General features: G+C 38.2%; 1 protein-coding gene across 1 annotated transcript in view; it reads left to right on the top strand.

The window, feature by feature from the left end:
- Positions 1–778: 778 nt before the first annotated feature.
- The window catches only part of ALG6 (ALG6 alpha-1,3-glucosyltransferase), a 56,496-nt gene continuing 32,287 nt past the window's right edge, over positions 779–24,987 (top strand). The window contains 3 exon segments of the mRNA XM_068964297.1: positions 779–814; positions 3,418–3,694; positions 18,327–18,411. Coding sequence (XP_068820398.1) covers positions 3,613–3,694; positions 18,327–18,411 — 167 coding nt within the window. The 5' untranslated portion in view covers positions 779–814; positions 3,418–3,612.

Raw genomic sequence — 24,987 nt, 5'->3', positions numbered from 1 at the left:
AGAATTCCATGTATAGAGGAGCCTGGCAGGCTATAGTTGATGGGGTTGCAAAAAGTCAGACCCGACTGAGCAATTAACACTTTCATGTTCATGGTGTGTGCTTACTTTCACGGATTATAGCGGGACTGGCTTTACAGATTCAGAAGGGGGATATGAGGGTGGTGATTATCTGCAAGTTTGGGAATACGTGGTCCAAGCTGCTTGATGGGGAAGGTGTGATGCCTACTGGAGGGCAAGGCTGTTCTTTAGCATCCCCCCCATTTTCTTAAAGATGCTTGGAGTTCAATATTTCCTCCATGAAGTGGCTTCCCAGCTTAATACCGACTTCTCTGCAGGCATGCAGCCTGAAGAAAGTAAAGCTCATTGGCTTTCTGGCTCCTCAAGGGCACAGGTCCAGAGGAAGATCTCCTGCTTGTTGGTGGGAACTAGCCATGGGCTGTCCACTGTGTGAAGCGCGCCAGGACGCTCCCCAAACAGGAATCCGTGGCCTAAGCAGCCGCTCAAGCCTTGGCCACGATCCCAGGAAAGAAGAGCAAGGGGCTTTCCACCTGCCCCAAGCCTCACCCGGACACCAGGCCTCTCGGATTCCAGCGGCTCGTGCTTTGCCTCCGAAGCCCGCCTTCTCCACTCCGCGCCTTTTCCCCGCCCCTCCCCACACGCTCGACGGGCTCGCGCCCGCTCCGGGCACGCGGACGGTGCGCGAGTACGCGGACGCGGAAGGAAGGCCGGCCGGGCTCTCCGCCGCGGGGGCGAGCGCGCAGGCGCCTTCCTGGAACCTGCGGCGGCGCGAATCCCTACGTTCGAGAGCGGTGGGGTAAGAGGCCAGGTCCCTGGAATTCTGGGGCGCTTGGAGGGAGGGGGGAGGGCCTGGGGCTTGGCTGTCTGGCCCCCGGCGCCGCTCTGCTCTAGGGAAGCTAAGCCTCCTCAGTCCCGCCCGCAGGCTCGATTGGGGGCCGGGTTGGGGATGCGGTGATCATGGGGGTACCTTGGACTGGAAAGCTTGGCACCCTTGTTCCTGCGGTCCTAGCGGTCTGGCCCGTCGGAGAAAGGGGCAAACACGCCAAGAGGCGGCTCTTTGGCGAGATGTGCCGCCTGGGATAGCACGCTCCCTGGCTGTGCTGTTCATCTGGGGGAGTGACCTTTTCGGACCGAAAGGAACAAGTTTGACCCTGGGACGTGGACGACAGACATTTTTTCTGCCGAGACGCACCCTCTGGGTAAAGTGGGACAGAAGAATTCTCTGCTGCCCGCGAGAATGGGTTAGGAAGCTGCTGTACTTTGTTGTACAGAAAGGAAAAACAGTAAAATAAAACAAAAAACAAAAACAACCCTTTTTATTGTTCGAGGAGAACAGATCGGTTAAGAATCTCATATGATGATATCTTTAACCACAAAGGACTCAGTACAATTAGGTACCTTCCTTCTTCACCCGAAGATCTCCATTCAGCAAATACTTTGAGTTACCTGCTCTGTGCCAGCTTTGTTCTATGAGCAGGGAACTGGGCAGCGTCTAAGATAGGAGGATCCCTGCTTGCTTGGAGCTTATATTCTAGTTGACAAATAAATGTTATTTCCTTTGTAACTTTTATTATAACATGTAAAAAGAAAATACTGTCCACAAATCATAAATTGTAACTTAACTGATTTATCATTAAGTAAACACATCTTTTAACAACCACTTAAATCAGGAAGCAACATGCGGGATCTAGTTCCCTAACCAGGGATCGAACCTGGGTCACTTGCATCTGGAGTGCAGTCTTAGCCACTGGACCTCCAGGGAAGTCCTTGTTTGAGCCTTTTAAAGAGTAACTCCTTTCTTAAGAAGCAGCTCATTTAATTTTTGGACAACCCTAGTTGTTAGAAAAGTTTTCCTAACATTTAATCTAACACTGGTCATCAGGGTCATCTGGGTCCATCCAGAGCTCATCTGTTATCTGTTGCCTCCCTTTCAGTACTCAAGCAGTTTTTTTGTTTTTTTTGACGTTTAAGTGCAGAACTTTGAATTTATTATCCCTGTAATGATTTCTGGAGTTAGATTTGGCCCATCATAGATGTTGTCTAAATCTTTTTGGATATGATCCTTTCATCTGTCATCAGTTCTGCCGTTGTGCTCTTAACAAACTTGATCAGGGAGGTCCCTGGTGGCCTCATGGTTAGGATTTCGTGCTTTCATTGCCATTGCCCTGGTTCAGTCCCTGGTTGGGGAACTGAGATCCCACAAGCCCTTTGGTGAGGCCAGAAAGCAAACAAACAAAAAACTTGATCAGCATATTATTAGTTAAGCATTGTTATTCTTTATTTCAAGTTCATTATGATTATTAAGGGTCATTGATTGTCTTATTTTTGTTATTTAAATATGATCATCTGGAACTGTGGATAATTCACTTAACTTGGTTGTATTACTGATTAAAATTTCCACAATGGAATATCAGTTAAGTTATGGATTTTTAAATCCAGGACTTAGCATTTGTAAAATCAATTTTAAACTTGATATCTCTGCAGAAAATAGAGTGTTGTGTTGCAATTCTGGAATATATAGTGCAACACGTTAAAAGAGGCTTTTTGAGTTAGACTAGAAAAGGATTTGAAAAGTTTATAATGGCCCATAAACTGTGTCAAACCTGGAATCAACGTAAGAAACTGATTTATTTTAATTTTTCTTCCTCCCTTGCCTCTGGTAGAATATCTTGTGATCAATGAAATGATCAAAGGTGGATGCAGTAAGAGGGAGGAAAGAAAAGGGAATTTGTATAAATAAAATTTGCATAATACATTCACATAGCCTTATTAAATGCTTCGAGTCATTCTAACTTATTGAAATGCTAGACTTATTAATTCTAGAGTTGTTCCTTGCTATTTTTAAGTAAGAAAAATACTTTTTTGACCTATAGGTTAAATGTGCCAATTTTCCCCTAAAATTTAGCACTGCATAGCTTGTGGGTTCTTAGTTCACTGACCAGGGATTGAACCTGTACCCTTGGCAATGAAAGCATGGAGCCCTCACCACTAGACCATGAGGGAATTCCCTGAATTAATTAATTGATTAATCTTTTGAGTATGAAACTGTTTTATTTTCCAATCTAGCAAGTCCTAGTTTCTCTAAATTTCCTTTATTTTATTTTTGGCCTCACCGATTGGCCTATGGAATCTTAGTTCCCCAAGGACCAGGGATCAAACTCAAATTCCCTGCATTGGGAGCATGGACTCTTAGAGACTGCACCACCAGGGAAGTCCTGGAGAGCTAACCTTTTGAGGTTCATTTCCTGACTGGAGGACTAGGGAATAAGGAACTTAAAATTATCCGCTTTCCTTGATTGTCCCCTTCCTCCATTTCTCCATCTTTCTCTTTGGTTTAATGTTTGTTGTTTGGGCACTGTGCTCAGCTAAATCTTGGTATCTTTTTTGTTTTCCCTGCAGGCTACTTCTTCCTAGAGTTTAAAATCAATATTTAACTGGAAACGAAGCATCAATTAAAATCCTCTCCAAATCCTAATTCCAAATAATTGATAATATTTCTCTGATCAAGAAAAGAAGTGATTGACTGCATGTTAAAAGTATTCCTGTATTAGTATTCCTGTATTTTTTTCCTCTTCCTGAATTCGAAGAAAAAATATGGAGAAATGGTACTTGATGACAGCTGCAGTCTTACTAGGACTAACAGTACGGTGGACAGTTTCTCTCAATTCTTACTCAGGTAATATATTTTTCATTTGATAGGTGAATTTTTTTTTGAATCTTTCTTTTTGTCTGTTTTTTGAGGTTTTTTGTTTTTGGTAATAGTTTATAGTTTTCTGACTGAGACAGAGAAGAATTTCAGGTTTTATTAGTATAGTCAAGAAAAGGCACTTAAACATCTAATGCTAATAAATAGAATCTGTATAAGAGCTAAATAGAAGCACAGGCTTTGTAATATGAGAAAAGAAAGATGTATTCTAACTGGGAAGATGACAAATTAAGAAACAGTTATCTCTTAGCTGTTGAAGAGAGAAATGAGCTAGTACTTCAAAGGGGGAGCGGAATCAAAGAAGGCTTTTTTGTTTGTTTAGGGTAGAGAAGGCTTGTGTATGCATGCTAAGTTGCTTCACTTGTGTCTGACTCTGTGATGCTATAGACTGTAGCCTGCCAGGCTCCTCTGTCCACTGGATTCTCCAGACAAAGATACTGGTATAGGTTGCCATGTCCTCCTCCATGGTATCTTCCCGACCCAGGAATCAAACCTGAGTCTGTTATGTCTCCTGCATTGGCAGGCAGGTTCTTTACCACTAAAGCCACCTGGAAAGCCCAGGGTAGAGAAGGCATATTACTACCTTGAAAGGAAGAGAGCAGTGGAAAACAAGATTGGGAATGATGTGAGAGAAATGGAGTAGGGGTGGGATTGATGGAGTCTGGTCCTGGAGATTGGGGGTGGGATTAAATTTAACCTTGTGAATATTTATTTAATACCTCTCCTATTCCAGGCACTATGCTAAGGGCTAGAAATTTAAGGTGACTATCTAATACTTAAAGGGGTCTCCATTTTAGTAGATAAGTAGTCACAATTAGTTCAGTTCAGTCGCTCAATTGTGTCTGACTCTTTGCGACCCCATAGTGGACTGCAGCACACCAGGCCTCCCTGTCCATCGCCAACTCCCAGAGTTTACTCAAACTCATGTCCATTGAGTCGGTGATGCCATCCACACCATCTCGTCCTCTGTCGTCCCCTTCTCCTCCTGCCTTCAGTCTTTTGCAGCATCAGGGTCTTTTCCAAAGAGTCAGTTCTTCACATCAGGTGGCCAAAGTATTGGAGTTTCAGCTTCAGCATCAGTCCTTCCAATGAATATTCAGGACTGATCTCCTTTAGGATGGACGGGTTGGATCTCCTTGCAGTCGAAGGGACTCTCAAGAGTCTTCTCCAACACCACAGTTCAAAAGCATCAATTCTTTGGTATTCACCTTTCTTTATAGTCCAATTCTCACATCCATACATGACTACTGGAAAAATCATAGCCTTGACTAGATGGACCTTTGTTGGCAAAGTAATGTCTCTGCTTTTTAATATGCTGCCTAGGTTGGTCATAACTGTTCTTTCAAGGAGCAAGCATCTTTTAATTTCATGGCTGCAGTTACCACCTGCAGTGATTTTGGAGCCCCCCCCAAAATAAATTCTGTCACTGTTTCCACTATTTCCCCATCTATTTGCCATGAAGTGATGGGACTGGATGCCATGATCTTTGTTTTCTGAATGTTGAGCTTTAAGCCAACTTTTTCACTCTCCTCTTTCACTTTAATCAAGAAGCTCTTTAGTTCTTCTTTGCTTTCTGCCAGAAGGGTGGTGTCATCTGCATATCTGAGGTTATTGATATTTCTCCGAGCAATCTTGATTCCAGCTTGTGCTTCATCCAGCCCAGCATTTCTCATGATGTACTCTGCATATAAGTTAAATAAGCAAGGTGACAATATACAGCCTTGACATACTCCTTTTCCTATTTGGAACCAGTCTGTTGTTGCATGTCCAGTTCTAACTGTTGCCTCCTGACCTGCATACAGGTTTCTCAAGAGGCAGGTCAGGTGGTCTGGTATTCCCATCTCTTTCAGAATTTTCCACAGTTTGTTGTGATGCACACAGTTAAAGGCTTTGGCATAGTCAATAAAGCAGAAGTAGATGTTTTTCTGGAATTCTTTTGCTTTTTGGATGATCCATCAGATGTTGGCAATTTGATCTCTGGTTCCTCTGCCTTTTCTAAAACCAGCTTGACCATTTGGAAGTTCACGGTTCATGTATTGTTGAAGCTTGGCTTGGAGAATTTTGAGTCACAATACAATGTGATAAGTAAATGTTGAAGTGTGAGTTTCAATGTTAACATAGAAAACAATCACGATGCATTGCAGAAAACTTCACAGGATGGCGTTTGAATTCAAGGTTTGAAAGATAAGTTGGCATTTGCTACGCAAATAAAATGGGGAACGTATTCTAGACAGTAGAACATGTGCAGAGATATGGTAGGTAGCATGAGAGCATGGTTGTAAGTATTTGGTATTAGATAGCATGAAAAAAAGGAAAGAAAGGATAGGGAGGCATGGCTGGAGATTTGGCTGTGTAGTTAGCTGTGTTTTAGAAAAACAACTTGTTTTTTACTATTTTATTATTATCATGAAAAATGATTGTAGGAAGAAAGTTGGATGTAAAGAGACAAATGAGACAATCGTAATAATAGAGGTAGAGTTGCTATTTCATAAGTATTTACCAAATGCTAGACATTGAGTACTTTCCTTACTATCATAACCACTGAAGATAGGTATTATTTCTAGTTTACAAATGGAAAATGAGACAACTGATAAATGACAACTGTAACTCAAATATATTTTATTCCATAGTCAGTGCTTTGACTCTGCTCTATGGGATCTTAGTTCCCTAATGCCAGAGATTGAACCTGAGCCACAGCAGTGAAAGTGCCAAGTCTTAACCACTGGACCATCAGGGAATTCCTCATATATGTCTTATATGTCTTTTTAAAAAATCAGATTGTTAAAGTCCTATGAAAAACTCTGTTTGGATTTTAATTGGAGTTATATACTACACCATTGATTAATTTGGATAATTGGCAGTCATTGGCATAGTAAGGCTTCTAATTCATTAAGATGGTATGTTTCTCCATTTATTTAAATCTTTAATGTTTTTCAACAAAATTTTATAGTTTTCTACATGAAAGTTTTACCCATCTTTTCTTAGGTGTATTGCTAGATAGCCTATATATTTTTTCCCTCCCCATTGTTGATGGTATCTTTTAAAAAATTGCTTATCTAAATGTCTGTTCCAGGGGGATGAAAATGTGGTTGATTTGTTAATATTTGGCAACCTTCCAAAAATGATAATTTATCTGGAGTATGTTTTGAAGTGAAGTGAAAGTTGCTTAATCATGTCTGACTCTTTGTGACCCCATGGACTATACAGTCCCTGGAATTCTCTAAGCCAGAATACTGGAGTGGGTAGCCTTTCCCTTCTTCAGGGGATCATCCCAACCCAGGGATCGAACCCAGGACTCCCACATTGCAGGTGGATTCTTTACTAGCTGAGCCACAAGGGAAGCCCATGTTTTGAAACTTCTGTGTAAAAAAAAAGTGATCTGTGAATTAGAGTATTATTTCCTCTTTTTTACTCCCGGTCCTTTTTCTTTCTTTTTTCTTGTCTTCTTAATTCTAGTAGTTTATTACAGTGTTCAAGTAATGATTCAGGCATCTTTATCTTGTTCTTAATTTTAACAGGTGCTTTTAATTTATCATTGAGTATGTTTTTGTTCTTTCTAGCACTGAACCAACCTTGCATTTCTGGCATAACTCTATTTGTGATATAGTACCTTTTGTAAAAAGTATATTGCAGATTGGCTTACTAATTATTTATGATTTTATCATCCATGCTCACAAATAAAATTGGCTTGCAGTTTTACTTTTTGAAATTCCTTTGTCAAATTTATCAAGGATGTGCTAGCCACATAAAATTAATTAGGGCGTATACCCTTTTTTCCTACAACCTGGAATAGTATTCAGAATTGAAATTGTTTGTGATTCATTTATTATTTTTTTGGCTGTGCCATATGGCTTTTAAGATCCTAGTTTCCTGACCAGGGATTGAACCTGTGCCCCCTTGCAGTGGAAGTGCAGTCCTGTGGAAACACCAGGGAAGTCCCATGGAATTGTCTGTAGTTTAAATGCTTGGCTAGAACTTGCTAACAAAACGATTTGGGTCTAAAATTCTCTTTGTGGGAAAATATTCAGTGATTTAAATTCCTTAATGGTTATAGAACATTTGGGCTTTCTGTTTCTTCTTGATTTATTTTATAGTTTATATTTTTCTAAGAATTTGCCCATTTCAACTGAGTTTTAAAATGTGTTGTGAAAGTCACTCAGTCATGTCTGACTCTTTGCGACCCCACGGACTATACAGTCCATGGAATTCTCTCGGCCAGAATACTGGAGTGGATAGCCTTTTCCTTTTCCTGGAGATCTTCTCAATCCAGGGATTGAACCCAGGTCTCATGCATTGCAGGTGATTCTTCTCACCAGCTGAGCCATGAGGGAAGCCCACGAATACTGGAGTGGGTAGCGTGTTCCTTCTCCAGGGGATCTTCCTGAACTAGGAATCGAACTGGGGTCTCCTGCATTGCAGGCAGATTCTTTGCCAACTGAGCTATCAGGGAAGCCCAAAAATGTGTCGTTCAGTTCAGTTCAGTTCAGTCGCTCAGTCGTGTCTGACTCTTTGCGACCCCATGAACCGCAGCACACCAGGCCTCCCTGTCCATCACCAATTCCCGGAGTCCACCCAAACCCATGTCCATTGTGTCGGTGATGCCATCCAACCATCTCATCCTGTTGTCCCCTTCTCCTGCCCTCAGTCTTTGCCAGCATCAGGGTCCTTTCAAATGAGTAAGCTCTCCACATCAGGTGGCCAAAGTATTGGAATTTCAGCTTCAACATCAGTCCCTCCAATGAAAACCCAGGACTGATCTCCTTTAGGATGGGCTGGTTGGATCTCCTTGCAGTCGAAGGGACTCTCAAGAGTCTTCTCCAACACCACAGTTCAAAAGCATTAATTCTTTTGAAAGAAGCACTCAGCTTCCTTTATGGTCCAACTCTCACATCCATACATGACCACTGGAAAAACCATAGCCTTGACTAGACGGAGAGAGATAAATTGGGAGACTGGGGTTGACATATACACTCTACTATATATAAAAGAGAGAACTATTGAGGACCTACTGTATAGCTTAAGGAACTCTGTTCAATACTCTGTAATAACCTATATGGAAAAAGAATCTAAAAAAGAGTGGAGATATATATGTATATGTATAACTGACTCACTCTGCTATGCAACAGAAAGTAACACAACATGGTAAATCAACCATACTCCAATAAAAATTCAAATAAAAAATAAAATGTATTGACATAAATTATCATGTTTTCTTACCTTTTATATCCTTGCTGTATAACTAGTTATGGTTCCTTTTTCATTTCAGGTATGGTTTATGTTGATTCATTTTAAAAAATCAGCCTTACTAGACCTTTATTGATTTTATTAGTGTTTTCAAAAAATTAATTTGAGCTTTTCTTATCTTCTTAGTATGCTTGGCTTTATTCTTACATTAGCTGTTCAGCACATGCTTTAGCTTGTTAAGTTTCAGTCATTTCTTTCTAAAAAAGTCATTTAGGCTATACATTTTCTTTCAAGTACCACCCTACAGGTAATATTTTCTACTTTCTATTGTGATTTTGCTTTGACTCATGAATAATTTGAAAGTATATTTAAAAATTTTTTAATATTTAGGCTTTAACAATGATCTCTTTGATATTTTAAATTTAATTGTATAGTAGAAAATAACAACAGAGTCTTTATGAGTGAGACTAATTCTTTGAAATGTGTTGAAACATGGGCTAGTATGTGATCAATTTTTTAAACGTTGTGTGTGTGTGCTTAATATGTATATATTCTCCAGTTCAATAATCTGCATATACCCATTTCAGTTCAGTTCAGTTCAGTTGTTCAGTCGTGTCCGACTTTGCGACCCCATGAATCGCAGCATGCCAGGCCTCCCTGTCCATCACCAACTCCCGGAGTTCACTCAGACTCACGTCCATTGAGTCTGTGATGCCATCCAGCCATCTCATCCTCGGTCGTCCCCTTCTCCTCCTGCCCTCAATCCCTCCCAGCATCAGTCTTTTTCCAATGAGTCAACTCTTCGCATGAGGTGGCCAAAGTACTGGAGTTTCAGCTTTAGCATCATTCCTGCCAAAGAAATCCCAGGGCTGATCTCCTTCAGAATGGACTGGTTGGATCTCCTTGCAGTCCAAGGGACTCTCAAGAGCCTTCTCCAACATCACAGTTCAAAAGCATCAATTCTTTGGCACCCATTTACTCAATGTCAATTGTTCTGATGAAGTTTTTCTATATTCTTACTGATTCTTGCCAAATTGATCTACCAGTTATTGAGAGAGTGGCAGTTTCTTCTTGTAGTTTTGTCAATTTCCTTGAATATTTTGAATCTGTATAATTAGGTGATTTAGAATTTTTTTCCTTGTGAGTTGAATTTTATGACATGACTGTCATGTCCTTGTTTATTTACAGTAATGCTTTTGTCCTAAAGTCTGTTTTCTCTAAAATTTAATGTTGCTTTACTAGTTTTCTTTAGGTTATTTTTTGCTTGATATATCTTTTTCTATTCTTTTACCCTCTACCTTTGAATCCCTTGGGCTTCCCTGGTGGCTCAGATGGTAAAGAATCTGCCTGCAATGCAGGTTAACCAGGTTCAATCCCTGGGTCAGGAAGATTCCCTGGAGAAGGAAATAGCAACCCACTCCAGGATTCATGGACAGAGGAGCCTGGCGGGCTATAGTCCATGGGGTCACACAGACTTGGACACGACTGAGCGACTAACACTTTCACTTTCATTCAGAGATTGATTGCAAATCATCTAAACTAAGTAAGTCTAAAAGTTTACTTTCTTTGTCTTCCCTGGTGGCTCAGATGTAAAGCGTCTGCCTGCAATGCGGGAGACCCGGGTTCGATCGCTGGGTTGGGAAGATCTCCTGGAGAAGGAAATGGCAACCCACTCCAGTACTCTTGCCTGGAGAATCCCACGGACGGAGGAGCCTGGTAGGCTACAGTCCATGGGGTCGCAAAGAGTCGGACACAACTGAGCGACTTCACTTTTCTGAATCCCTGTGATTCAAATCTGTCTAACCAATTCCCCTCCCTAATTCCATTTTGTCTCTCTTCCTGACTTGGAGGCTGTACTTCATTTTGTCCTTTCAGGACTTACTCGATATTTTTCATATACATATTTAGCTTAACAAAATCCATAATGCCATCTTGAACAATGCTAGGGCCTTAGAAATGTTTTAACTATAGTTACAAATCTTTACTTCCTGCCTCAAATTAAAATGGTATTATTGCCTAAGATTTTCTTTCTTTCATGATTTTAGGTTAGTCACTGTTGTTTTATATAATTAAGATTTCCTGAGGTTTACCCTCATTTTCTTTGTTTGTCTGTCTTACATAGTACATCTTTCTTTGAGAGCCTTTTCTTTCTTCCTGAAGTACATCTTTGGAAGAGTTGTTTTGAGAGTCTGTTGTTGGCAAACTCCATTTTTGACTGAAAATACCTTTATTTTCCTCTTTGTTGTGATGTTTTTATGGGTATTGAATTTGGTATTGACAGTTATTTTCTCTTAATATCAACATTTCAAAAATCTTCTTTCATTGTTTGCTAGTGTCTGTTGCTGATGTTCAGACAGCAGCTGTCATTTTAATTGTATTTGCTTGGTAGATGATACGTCTTTTCTCTCTTGCTGCAGTTGCACTGTGGCATATCTACAGGTGAATATTAAAAAATTTATCCTCTTAGGATTTTTGATTTCTGTCTCTAGGGAGCTGTACCTTCTGTTTCTTTAGAAAATGCTTAGCCAATGTCCCTTTTCATTCTTTTTCTTTCTTGTTAGAAGTATGTTATATCTTTGTTCTTTTAATCATTCAACAGATATGAGTTGGACACTCACTTTGTGCCAAGTGTAGGTGGTATAGCAGAGAATAATTTTATTGTCTCTTCAAATACTTCTCTCTCATTTCTAATCTCCTTGTGCAAAGTCTTATTAGATACATGTTGGGTCTTTTCACTCTTTCCTCTACTTTAGAATTGCTTTTATTTTGCATCTTACAGTTTCTTCACACTGCTTTCTTTATAATCATCAGATCTATCTCCCTGTTCATTACTTTTCTAATTGTGTTTGATCTGCTTTTTTGGTTGTCTTTTGAGTTTTCAGATTTCAGCTATTATGTTTTTAATTTCTACAACTTCTACTTGTTTCCTATTTGGATCTTCTTGATCTTTCTGATCATCTCTTGTTCTTCAGCATACTCTCAGTGTGTTCTGTTTTGTCTTTAAATAGACTAAGTATGCTTATTTTATATTACCTATCAGAAAATTCTGATATCTGCCATCTCATTTCATAGTTTGTTTCTGATGACTCTTGCTCATAGTATTTTGTTTCTTCATGAGGTTAGTGATTTTTTTGAATTGTGAGCTCATATTACCTAGTACTTATATCTTGTGGAAATTCTTTGAGGCCTGAGTTTACTGTGTATTCTTTCACAGAGGGTTTGTGTTGCCTCCTGCCAGGTACCTGGGCACTTTTCAGTTCAGTTCAGTCGCTCAGTTGTGTGAATTGCAGCACACCAGGCCTCCCTGTCCATCACGAACTCCCAGAGTTCACTCAGACTCACATCCATTAGCAAAAGTCAAACAAGATTCTCATCTCAAGATTTCTTTGGCATATACTTTACATGAATTCAGGTCCAGAACAGGGTGAGTGTCAGCATACGGTTAGGAATTTTGGGGAGACTTCTTTTTTCATGTACTACTAAGAGCCAACCTACAGATAAATATTATCTTCACCATCTCGTCAAAGGTTTATTCTAGTAGAGATTTTTCTGACACTGAATTCCTGTCTGTTCAAGTACAGCACTTTACCTCCTTACTCATGGCATTGAGCTGGTCAGTACCTTGGGTAGTGGCCACTTAAAGATGTTTGGATACCCTCAGGACAAATGCTTACTCTTCTGGGTCTATCCTTTTTTTTGTTTGTTTGTTTCTGGACTCTAAAGAATTCTATTACTTTGCTGCTAATTCAGCCATAGATTAAAATTGTATATGTATAACATATAAAATAAATAATTAAAAAATATGTACTTTTCCTGTACTGGAGGTGTTTTTCTGACTTTCTGTGTCTGGCATGTTGCAGGAAACTAGTTTCATCGGCAGTTTTTAAAGATCCACAGGTTATTTTTATGTTTACAAAAGGTTGATACAGATGATGGTTGAAGCTGCAGAGTTGGGAGTGTCTGTATTGCAAGAGGAAAACAGATTTAACCACTGAGAAAACAGATTTAACCATGGAGAAGGGGAAATGATTAAAGGTGACTGAGAAGAAACAATGTAGGATTAGAGCCTAGAGAAGTTACTATCCTGGAAGCCAGGAAATCAGGGAATTTGAAAAATAAGGACTAGCTAACTGTCAAATTCTAGACATGTCAAATAGAATGAAAATTTAAAATAGACAGAGGATCACTAGGAGGCCATTGTGAGCCTCCTAATTATCAGACCATAAATGACTAAGTGGGAATTAATAAGTAGACTTAGCAACTTTTAGGAACTTTGTTAGTGAATGGAAGGAGGGAGTTACTTGGTAGCTGAAATGGGTTATGGAGGGCTAGGGAAAAACCCAATTAAAAGTTGTCTTTGGAAATATGTAAGACAAATATCATGTGATATCATATATACATGGAATCAAAATGAACTTATTTAAAAACTCACAGACTCTCAGACACACAAAACAAACTTAGAGTTACCAAGGGGGAAAGGGTGGGAGGGATACTCAGAAGGTTGGGAATAACATATATATACTACTATATATAAAATAGATCATCAATAAGGACATACTTTATAGCACAGGAAACTATATTCAATATCTTGAATAATCTATAAGGAAAAAGAATCTGAAAAAGTAGGTATATATGTATGTGTAACTGAATCTCTTTGTTGGACACCTCAAACTAACACAACATTGTAAATCAACTATACTTCAAAAAAAGTTAAACCTTACTCTCAAACTGTCTTCTAAGAAAGTCAGCAGGACAAGAGTACTTTCGGATTACTCTGTAAGAAGAGTATTGTTACTGTACATGGAAATACTTGTAGCATCTTTTGTAGGTGGTTGTTACATTTTTTAAAAAATCATTTTTCAGATGAGAAAAATAGAAATGCCAAAATGGTTATTCTGTCAGACTTCCCAACTCTGTCCTAAAGAGTGTTAACAACATTCGCACGTGACAAACTTCTGTATCATAGGAGATTGGGAGGATCACTTAAAGAGTGTAACGTCTGTGATTCTGTTGAGATTTTTTTCCCCTCTATAATTGAAATACGTTTTTGATTTTAGTTTGTTTTTCACATGCTTATTTTAATTTGCTTTTTGTTTTGCTTAAGATCGTAATTAGGAAACACTGGAGTGAGGAAGCTCAGGTGAGCTTGCTTAGTATTAGTCCATTATTTCTTTGGAGATGCACATACTGTATGTTTCTCTCCGCTTACCCATTGTTATTTGTAATGTTTCTTCTTACTCACTGGGAACATATAAAAGGGGAATTATTAGGGAAAATTTTAGCCATATTCTCTTCTCTTAGAATGTTTAAAATTTCAATGTAAAGGCAATTAGTACATATTGTTATCAAAGAAACTACTTGTTTTTTAAATTCTAACATAATTCTGAACAATTCAGCAATTAATAAAATGAACATTTAAGTGGTGCTTAAGCTCATTTTCCTAAGAATGAGACAAAATTGGAGCTTTGTAAATGTACATTAATATGTTTTCTTTATGTAATTCTGAATTTCATGTAAATGAATTTGTAGAATTAATCACAGTAGAAGGAATCCTTTTTGCCCTTCCCAAGTGAAGCTCCCTTAGGTGCAGTTGGGTTGTCCTTCTGGGTTGCTTTAAGGGCACTTTAGCAGTTTTAAAAACTTAAGTACTAATTTCATAGCCAGTGTCAGCTGAATTTATTGAAGTAGGTCAGACTCTGGATAGAAACTTGTTTCTCAACCCTAAAGAGAGTCATTATCCATTCTTCTGTTTGTTAGAGAATGGTAATAAATTCCTCCACATTGACCACAAGTCTAGAGCAATTTCAGAAAATCTGGATAGTTGGGTTTTTTCAGGTATAGGAAATTACTTAAGATTCTCTATGACTTTTATTATCCCAGTGGACCAAAAAACAAAGGAAAGCAGACAATAAAAATCAGTTCCTATCTTCCTATAGACAGTAGCTGTATGCTTAAAAAGAGAAACATACCCACCAGCGTACATACATACATCTATAAAATGCACATGCAAGGATGCAGTTAATTCATTGGGGAATTATTTTCCTTTTTAAAAGAAATTGTAGGTTAATTTCCCATTCAGTTAACTCCCTTGTTCAGTTAATGGAGCAAGTTTTAATTGAAAGTATATACTGTATGTCTCACAATATGTTTCCTTTGAACTCTAGAAAAATCACATTCTGTGTCCATTGGAACTAAAATTCTCATTTGGGTCACTATTAGAAAATAGTATAATCATGTGACAAAATATATGATTCTGAAAACATAAGTATCATGAGAAGTCAATTTTTTTCCTTTTTAAAAACCTGCTTTACTTACCTATTTTGATTTCTGCTTTTTTTATATGCTGTTTGTTAAACAAAAGGAGATACTGCTCTGAGATATTGTGGTAACAGGTTTTCAATTCACTAAACAATTGGTACACTTTGTTTGGTGTTTATTTTTTGTAATGTCTCTTGACTTCTATTTCTTATTCAACTCATGACTCTATATGTATTCAAATCATTTCTTCTCTGACAAGGACTCAGGCACTGAGATTAAACGCCTGTGAGTTTGAATGTTACTGTGTCTTACTGACTGTATGATGGTGCACAAGTTATTTTAAAATTTCAGAGTTTTAGTCTCCTCATTAGTAAAATGCTGATAAAATCATAGGTTGAGGATCAAATGAATTATATCTAAAGTTCTTGGCGCTTTATTTTGCTCTTAAGTACTTAGAAATGTTTTCACTACTGAAGTTGCTAATAATTCTTTTTCCGTAATCACACTGAGAATCCCTCGCCTCATGTAAGGAAAATAAGTATTTCACTACTTGTTTGAATAATAAAATAATAATATAGAGGTTTGATAAGTAATGCTTAAAATATATTGTTGTTCAGTCACTAAGTCATGTCCAACTCTGCGACCCCATGGACTGTAGCACACCAGGCTTCCCTGTCCTTCACTCTCTCCTGGAGTTTGCTCAAATTCATGTCTATTGAGTCAGTGATGCTATCTAACCATATTATATATCTACATAAGTATGATGTCTATAGTTTGCCCTTCTGAGAAGTCAATAATTAATGATCAGTGTGCTTTTAATTTATACAGGAAGGTTTTGTGGCAAATTTGGCTATTGAGATGGTTCTTAAACATTGGATATGAGTTGATACAAGAGTTATATGAATAGGGAGAGGGAATAAGCAGCATGAACGGAGGCTTGAAATTTCAAAATGTCAGATAGTAACTTAAAGATGTTTTGAGGCAGGAACCAATGTATGGGCATTGTGTTAAAGTAGCCTTGGCATGATTAATTGGTCTGTCACAAACTGCTTAGTGTTGCACATTTAGTAAGTGGAAAATCAGAGACTCAAAATTTCAAATCTTTTTAAACTTAAAATCCTTGTTATATCATATTGATAATATTGACATCCTTGCTACATCATCATTCAGAGAATCTGCTAGGTGCAATTACATCCCGAGAAAGCAAAAATGAACAAGACACTGTACTTTCCAAGGGAGACAGGGGTAGGTTTTTGTGTGTGTATCCATGTGTCTGTACTGTGGGCAATTCTTTGTGGCAGTCACTCACTGTGTATACTCTTTGGAGATGTTAGTCTGCTTTCCCCATGATTATAGGGAGTATCTCCTTGGTGGAGATGCTAGCATTTAAGGAATAGTGGCATAATACGGCTGTTAAAATGCAAAAAATCTACTTAATGTTGTGTTTCAAAGCTAGAGAACATCTGGGTTAGAGTAAAAAGTGATAATATGTCATTCACCAGTGTGGTACACCTTCCTAATGGATTAATGAATATATGACTACATGTGATTTTTTTACTTGCTGATTGAGAAACCTGTGTCTGTACTGTACCTATTTGGGCTTTCTCATAAAATTTTGTAATCAACTGCTAGCTAAATAGTGGTTTGTTTACTATTAAGTGGAATTTTACCTTTATGTCATGTAAAATGATTTGAGGTTAACAACCTAATTGTTGAGGCAACAACTTAACCAAGTTGTGAGGCAATACACAGTAGGAGCTAGGGACACGAATTACAGAGCCGGTCTGCCTGGGTTCCAGTCCAGACTCTGCTACTCATTACCTCGGTGACCCTTGTTTCCAGTTTGCCAGCTATAAACTGGGGATGATAATAACCCCTACTTTACTGTTGTATTTGGCGTGTAGCAGATACTGTCTATTGTTAGCTATTAAAGATCCATTATCCCTTATTTGCAATTTAGAAGTATACTATAAACTGGCAGTTTTTAATTCATTTGACATCAAACCCTGACCTAATCAATGTCTTTGGTTTTTGGTTCTATACTTGACCTTAAATTTATAGTTAGTTTGTAAAATATAGACATATGTTATTACAATTGTTTTATGATACTTATTGGACAGTATAGTTTACAGTGTTTCTCATGAAATAAAAATAAACTTGGATATCTTGTGATTAGTATTATCAACTAGTTAATTAAAAACTAAGTAAAGGATTTTCCTCATGGTCTAGTGGTCAAGACTGGGTGCTTCTAGCGCATAGGGTGTGGGTTCCATCCCTGGTCAGAGAACTAAGATCCCACATGCTGCACGGTATGGCCCCCAAAAAAAAAATTAAAAGAAACCTAATTAGTGTTAATATTTATTGAATGTTTATGTGTACTAGGTACTACACAGAGCATTTTATGTTCATTATCTTTATTCCAACAATCCTTTAGGTGTGATAGTATTGATTCTGTTTTTAATGTGCTGAGGCTTAGAGAGCTAAGGTCATTTGCTCAGGGTCACAGTGTCACTCAGTGTGCTAGCAGGGCTAGAATTCAGACCTCATCTCTGACTTTTGAAGTCACTTCTGTGTCCTTTTCTTCCATCTATACTATCTTTATAGTTTAGAAAATTTTCATGAGGAAATAAAATCACTAGCATACTAAAGTATATATGTGTGTGTGTATATATATTTATTTATTTATTTATATATTTTTAAAGATTCTTTGCTTTATAGAATTTTTTGCCATTAAGAAAAATACTGTCTTTCAGTGAACTGGAGTTAACAAAATTCCAATTTACAAGCAACTTTGGGAAATTTATATTGATTATGTTAAGGGAGGTACTTATATACTCTAAATACCGGGGAGGGGAGTTGAAAATAAACAAAAATTGGCTTTCTTTTAAACAGAAAATGCTAATTTAAAAAGCTTAGGTAGCTGACAGTGGGACAGGAAGTTCTGTTTTGTTTATTAGGGCAAAGGAAGGCAGTGGAGCTCACGAGGTGAGTGCTCTGCAGTGAACATCTATTGGTTCCCACTCAGCTTCATGCGCTCCCCTAACATTATCCCAGTTGTGACCTTAGTATCTGCCCTTCCTCATTCCTTGAATGTGATTGCTGTAAGACAGTGATAAATAAAGTATAAATTTATTTTGCTTTTTCCCCCTTATTATTTTAGGTGCTGGAAAGCCCCCTATGTTTGGTGATTATGAAGCTCAGAGACACTGGCAAGAGATTACTTTTAATTTACCCATCAAACAATGGTATGGATAATTTTAACTTGATTTTATTGTTTACCAGTCAGTTAATGTAGATTATTTGAAGTTACCTATAAGGAAAATACACTGTGTATCCTCTCTTCCTATTTATTGAAGTCACATATGTTACCCTGTATATTGTCAGCTCATTTTGAAATTTTATCCTCCTGAAAGTTACCATATACTCAGCTACCAGCTGGAATCTGATACTAAACTAGAACTTTAAGGATAGGACACTGTATGCCATGAAAGCTCCTCAGGATATAAACTGTGGAAGTTTATGGACTAAGAATATTTCTTTTGGTGGTTTCTCAGAGTTTCTCTGTTACGAACGTATGAGATGTAAAGAAGCAGTAGCTTATGATGAAGAATGTAGATGTTCAAGTCAGACTGCCTGTGTATGTGTGTGTATTAGTGTTCAGACGGAGACTGTATTCTTTACCGGCAGTGGGAGCTTTGGCGAGTTATTTAACTGTCTCTGCCACAGTTTTATCACTCATAGAATAGAAATAATAGAATACATATTTCACTGGCTTATTGTGAAGATTGAATAAAATGATTTCACTTAAAGCACTTACACCAGTGCCTGAAGTGTAATGAGCTCTCAATAAATGTTAGCTGTAGTTATGTCTTCAAAAAAAATCTGTGCATTGCCATTTTTGTTGAACATGTTCTGATAATTGATGACAGTATTCTTTTTTACTTATTATGTGCCTGGTAGATTATTTGATTAAACCTGGTTGTACAAACTGTTCTTATCATTCTCTTGATTGCTTTGGTCACTGCTTTTATTTAACTCCTTTATGAAAGAGAGTTATATATAAGAACTTCACATTGAACTGTCTATTAACAGGTTGGCTCTACCTACTCCAAATTCGGAATATTTATAATAGAGATCAGCTAAATATTTGATATTCTTTTTTTTTTAAATAGATGTGTGCGTATGTGTGTTTTGGTTATTTTTGACCTCACTGCACAGCTTGGAGGATCTTAGTTCTCTGACCAGGGGTTGAATCAGAGGCCATGGCAGTGAAAGCACCAAGTTCTAATGTTTAAATGGTGTGATTTCTTTTTTTTGTAGTTTGAACTTTATTGTTATATCATTTATGACGACTATCATTGAAAAAGATATATCTCAATGGCATAGTTTACAAAACAGAAAATATATACTTGGGGCAGGTTCAATAGTGGATATAAATTTGTATTGGAAATAACATTTCTAATATTTCTAACATTTCTAATATTTTGAATTGTCTAATTTTGTCAAATTTGATTAGTTTGCCATTTTGGTTACCTAGTAATGAGACTGAAGAATGGTTTCTTATTTTTTAACTTCAGTTTTTCAAGTGTGAAGTCCTTCTGTCTTCATCTAGAAAGTTAGTTATAGTCAAAACTTTCAAGTAATATAGTTGTCTGAAATATGAAATCAGAATCTATCAGGTAAAAATTTAAAATGTCAGTTTTATAATTCTAAATTTAAAAACTGATTTATTCCATTTCATTGTACATAGTTGAAAGTTATAGAGGAAAGCAAATTTTTTCTTTAAATGACAATTTTTATAATGACAATTCCTTAATGTGTGATGTCAGAAGCACTTTTGGCATTAAGTAGTAGAAAACCTAATAGTAGTTTAAGCAATAAAATAATTATCTCCATAAGTAGATCTTTGCAGGGCTGGTAAAGTGGCTCAAGCAGTTAAATAACTCAGGCTTTTCCATTTTCTTCCCTTTCCTTTCTTCTTGGCATGTTGGCTTTTCATCCTGAGGCTTTTTACCCCAAGATCAGATGACAGCCAAGGCTACCAGCACTGTGACTTTGTTGTGACTTTGTACAGCCATATTCAAGGCAGGAATAATAATACCTTATTTTTCATGTGTCTTTTTGTTGTGGAGCAAAATCTTTTCCACCCTTAAAGCAATCATTAATAGAAATGCCTGACTCAGTGTAGGCATGGTTTATCACCTGGGGTAGGAGAAGTGTCCACCTACCCTGAGTACATTGCTTTTTAAAACAAGATCACAGTTTTATAAGTGAGGAATTGTGGGACTCACTGTTTATTTCAGCATTGTTATAACTATGAGAAGCCTGAATATGTTTTGGTAAGGGAATGATTAACTAAAGTACATTTCTCCTATATGCACGTGTACATGTTTTTTCTAGGTAGATTCCTAGAAGTGGAATCTCTAAGGTAGCCGGTTATAATGGATACCAATACCAGAATATCTCTTACCCTTACCAATATTTAGTAATAACACCACCAGACTTATAAAATCTCCATTTCCTTGAGTACATGTGATGTTGAGTTTCCTTCATGTCTGACTGTTTGTGACCCCATGGACTATAGCCCACCAGGCTCCTCTGTCAGCGGAATTTTCCCAGGCAAGAATACTGGAGTGGGTCGCCATTTCCTGCTCCAGGGGATCTTCCCAACCCAGGGATCAAACCCACGTCTCTTGTGTATCTGCATTGACAGGCAGATTCTTTGCCACTGTGTTACCTGAGAAGCCCCTGGTGTATTTACTGATTATCATATTTTTCTCAAACTTGCATATTTATATATTTCCCCCAGGTTACTGATGAATTGCTGATCTTTTTTGTAATGATTTGTGTGATTTTAAGATAAAAGATTATATTAACTTTCTCTGCTGTGTAACAAATGACCACAATAACAGTCCATACATTCAGTTTTCATTTTTGGTTGCCCTGTGTTCCTCATTGCTGTGCTGGGCTTTCTCTAGCTGTGGCAAGTGGCAGCTACTCTCTAGCTGTGCTAGGCTTCTCATTGCAGTGATTTCTCTTGTTGAGGAACGTGGGCTGTAGGTGCACAGGCTTCAGTAGTTGCAGTTCACAGGCTCAGTGGCCCCACAGCATGTGGAACCTTCCTGGACCAGGGATCAAACCTGTGTCCCCTCCATTGGCAGGAGGATTTTTAACCACTGTACCACCAGGGAAGTCCAAAACACACATTTATTATAGAAGTCCAGGCACAGCTTATTTCAGTATTATGATCAGAGTCTCCAGAGGCTGCAATTCAGTTGTCATCTGAGACTGCTCAGAGGCTCAGCTGGGGAGAGAACCATTTTCAAGTTCCCTCAAGTTATTGGCAGAATTAATTTCCTTGCATCTATAAAAGTAAGGGCTTTGGTTTCTTGTTGGAAGCTACCTTTATCTTTAGAGTCTCCCTGCAGTTTCTTGCTATGTGGCTTCTCCATTATGCCCACTTACTGACACATGACAGTTTTCTTCTTCCAAGTCAGTGAAAGGGAGTACTCTGTAGCTTAGCCAGCAAGATGGGATCTTACATATATGTAAAACATAAGCAGAAGAATGATCATCCTATCACTTTTTTTGTACTTGGTTATCACATGTCTTGTTCACACTCAAGGGGAGGGAATTGATTGTATGCACACATGGCAGGAATACCAGGAGATGGGTTCATCGGTATGATTTTAAAGTCTGTCTGCCGTAGTATTCGGCAGTGTATAATAGTATTCTGCATTTCAGTCATTTGTTTTGGTGTGTGTGTATGTATAAAATAAATATCTTCTTTCTGTTCTTATCTTTGAATTTTTCTTAAGGTGTTTTTAATTAAATTTTTACATTTGATATATAGACATTCTTTGAACTGTTCTTGAAACTTCTTTAAGTTTGGAACTGTTTTAAAATAGAATATATTTTTGCACAAAGCAAAAATAGCCACAATATATTAGAAAAAATTATATTTTGAAGTTAATGATAACACACTTGGAGTAATTTTGTAGTTTGCTGTGGCAGCTAGAGTTTTTTTCTGATAAAACATCTACTGAGATTACATGGGAATTCAGTGGGAAAGGACATTAGATTCCAATGGTATTTATCCAACTTTTCAGGTGGATCTGATACATATAAAGCAGGAGAATTAACTATTTGCTTTGTTTCTACAGGTAGGTTTTGAAGCTTTACTTGAAACACTTTTAAGCTATCTTCTTCCACGAATTTCTCTCTTCTTACTATGCATTTCCATAAAGATAGGTAGCACCTTTCTTGGCTCTATTATTCCTTCTTCCCAGTCCAACCAGTGGTTTTACGGTTAGTGTATACCTTTGCATACTTCCCATCCATGCCTCCTTTGCTATCTCCAGTGGACCTCAGTGTTAAAGTAAATGAAAAATAGCTTTTGCCTTAGAAGAAGCTGAAAAACAAATCAAATTATATTGTTCAAAATGTGGTTTTTGAGTTATTGATGCTTTTCCACTACTGTATCCATCCCAGTGGTTTTGTAGCTAATGACTAATTAGAACTACTGTTGCACACTCACTTTGTGTCAGGCAGTTGCTTAACAGTTTTACATGTTTAATTCAGTCCTTCAACAACTCTGGAGTAAGTACAATAAAACCTTGTGCTAATGCGCCCTATCATTACTTGAATTTGGAAATAACAGTTTGGTACCTGTGTTTGGGTAACCCTGTTTAGAGAAGTGGGTCCTCTGGTCTCCACTATTGGCCTGGCCCAGCTTCCCAGTTTCAAGCTGTTGAAAGGATCTCTGACTTGTATGGAGTTTCTTGGGTTCACTGTATCTTGACTTTGAGTTCCAGCCAGACAGATACAGGACCCAGGATTGCTCACATGGATGTTGCTGCCGGGGTAGATAACTGTGACCAGCAGGTACCATGCTGTACGGTGCCCATGGCTGCCTAGCATGCCTTGATCATTTTATTAATCCTCACTCCCTCACAAACCTACATATTGTGTATCAGACACTAAGAAAAGTAGACCCTTTGAAGATGAATACAGTTGACCCTTGAACAACATGGGTTTGAACTGTGCAGGCCCCTTTATACATGGATTTCTTTCAATAGTAAATACTGTACTACAGAATCCACGGTTGGTTGAATCCGAGGTTGTGGAACCTAGATCCAGAGGAACCTCAGAGAGAGATGGCTGACTGTAAATTATATTTGGATTTTCAACTGTATGGAGAGTCAGTGCCCCTAATCTGCATGTTGTTCAGGGTCAACTGTAGTAGGTTATTTAATTGGATCATGATAAATGCCAACTTAAACAATTTTTTTTTTTTCAGTCTCGGAGTAAGGGATTGTGATGTCAAAAAATTGTGACCCGTGTGAAACAGGATTTTTTTTTTTTTAATTTTTCATACTGTTCATGGGGTTCTCAAGGCAAGACTGCTGAAGTGGTTTGCCATTGCCTTCTCCAGCAGAACACGTTTTATCAGAACTCTTCCACCATGACCTGTCTGTCTTGGGTGGCCCTACAGAGATCAAATTGCCAACATCTGTTGGATCATCAAAAAAGCAGGAGAGTTCCAGAAAAACATCTACTTCTGCTTTATTGACTATGCCAAAGCCTTTGACTGTGTGGACCACAACAAACTGTGGAAAGTTCTTCAAGAGATGGGAATACCAGACCACCTGATCTGCCTCTTGAAAAATCTGTATGCAGGTCAGGAAGCAACAGTTAGAACTGGACATGGAACAACAGACTGGTTCCAAATACGGAAAGGAGTACATCAAGGCTGTATATTGTCACCCTGCTTATTTAACTTCTGTGCAGAGTACATCATGAGAAATGCTGGGCTGGATGAAGCACAAGCTGGAATCAGATTGCTGGGAGAAATATCAATAACCTCAGATATGCAGATGACACCACCCTTATGGCAGAAAGTGAAGAAGAACTAAAAAGCCTCGTGATGAAAGTGAAAGAGGAGAGTGAAAAGTTGGTTTAAAATTCAGCATTCAGAAAACTAAGATCATGGCATCTGGTCCCATCACTTCATGGGAAATAGATGGGGAAACAGTGGAAACAGTGACAGACTTTATTCTTTTGGGCTCCCAAATCACTGCAGATGGTGATTGCAGCCATGAAATTAAAAGACGCTTGCTCCTTGGAAGAACAGTTATGACCAACCTAGACAGTATATTCAAAAGCAGAGACATTACTTTGCCAACAAAGGTCCGTCTAGTCAAGGCTATGGTTTTTCCTGTGGTCATGTATGGATGTGAGAGTTGGACTATAAAGAAAGCTGAGTGCTAAAGAATTGATGCTTTTGAACTGTGGTGCTGGAGAAGACTCTTGAGAATCCCTTGAACTGCAAGCAGATCCAACCAGTCCATCCTAAAGGAAATCAGTCCTGAAAATTCATTGTAAGGACTGATGTTGAGGCTGAAACTCCAATACTTTGGCCACCTGAGGCGAAGAACTGACTCATTGGAAAAGACCCTGATGCTGGGAAAGATTGAAGGTGGGAGGAGACGGGGACGACAGAGGATGAGATGGCTGGATGGCATCACTGACTCAATGGACATGAATTTGAGTAAACTCTGGGAGTTGTAGATGGACAGGGAGGCCTGGCGTGCTGCAGTCCATGGGGTTGCAAAGAGTCAGACACGACTGAGCAACTGAACTGACTGAAACAGGCTTAGGGATAGTGGTTATTTATGTTGTATATAGTTTGGTGTCCATTATTATAAATTCTTCTAATGATTGAGAAAATTAATTGGATAGAAGCTGTCTAGTTATAAAGACTATAGTTAAGGAGTCTATGTAAATTTATTATAGTTTATGTAGTCTATGTACATTTTCAT

The sequence above is a fragment of the Capricornis sumatraensis genome, chromosome 2 (assembly GCF_032405125.1).
Source record: "Capricornis sumatraensis isolate serow.1 chromosome 2, serow.2, whole genome shotgun sequence".
NCBI lineage: Eukaryota > Metazoa > Chordata > Mammalia > Artiodactyla > Bovidae > Capricornis > Capricornis sumatraensis.
Note: the sequence above shows the minus strand (reverse complement) of the source record. Positions and strands in the feature narration are given on the sequence as shown.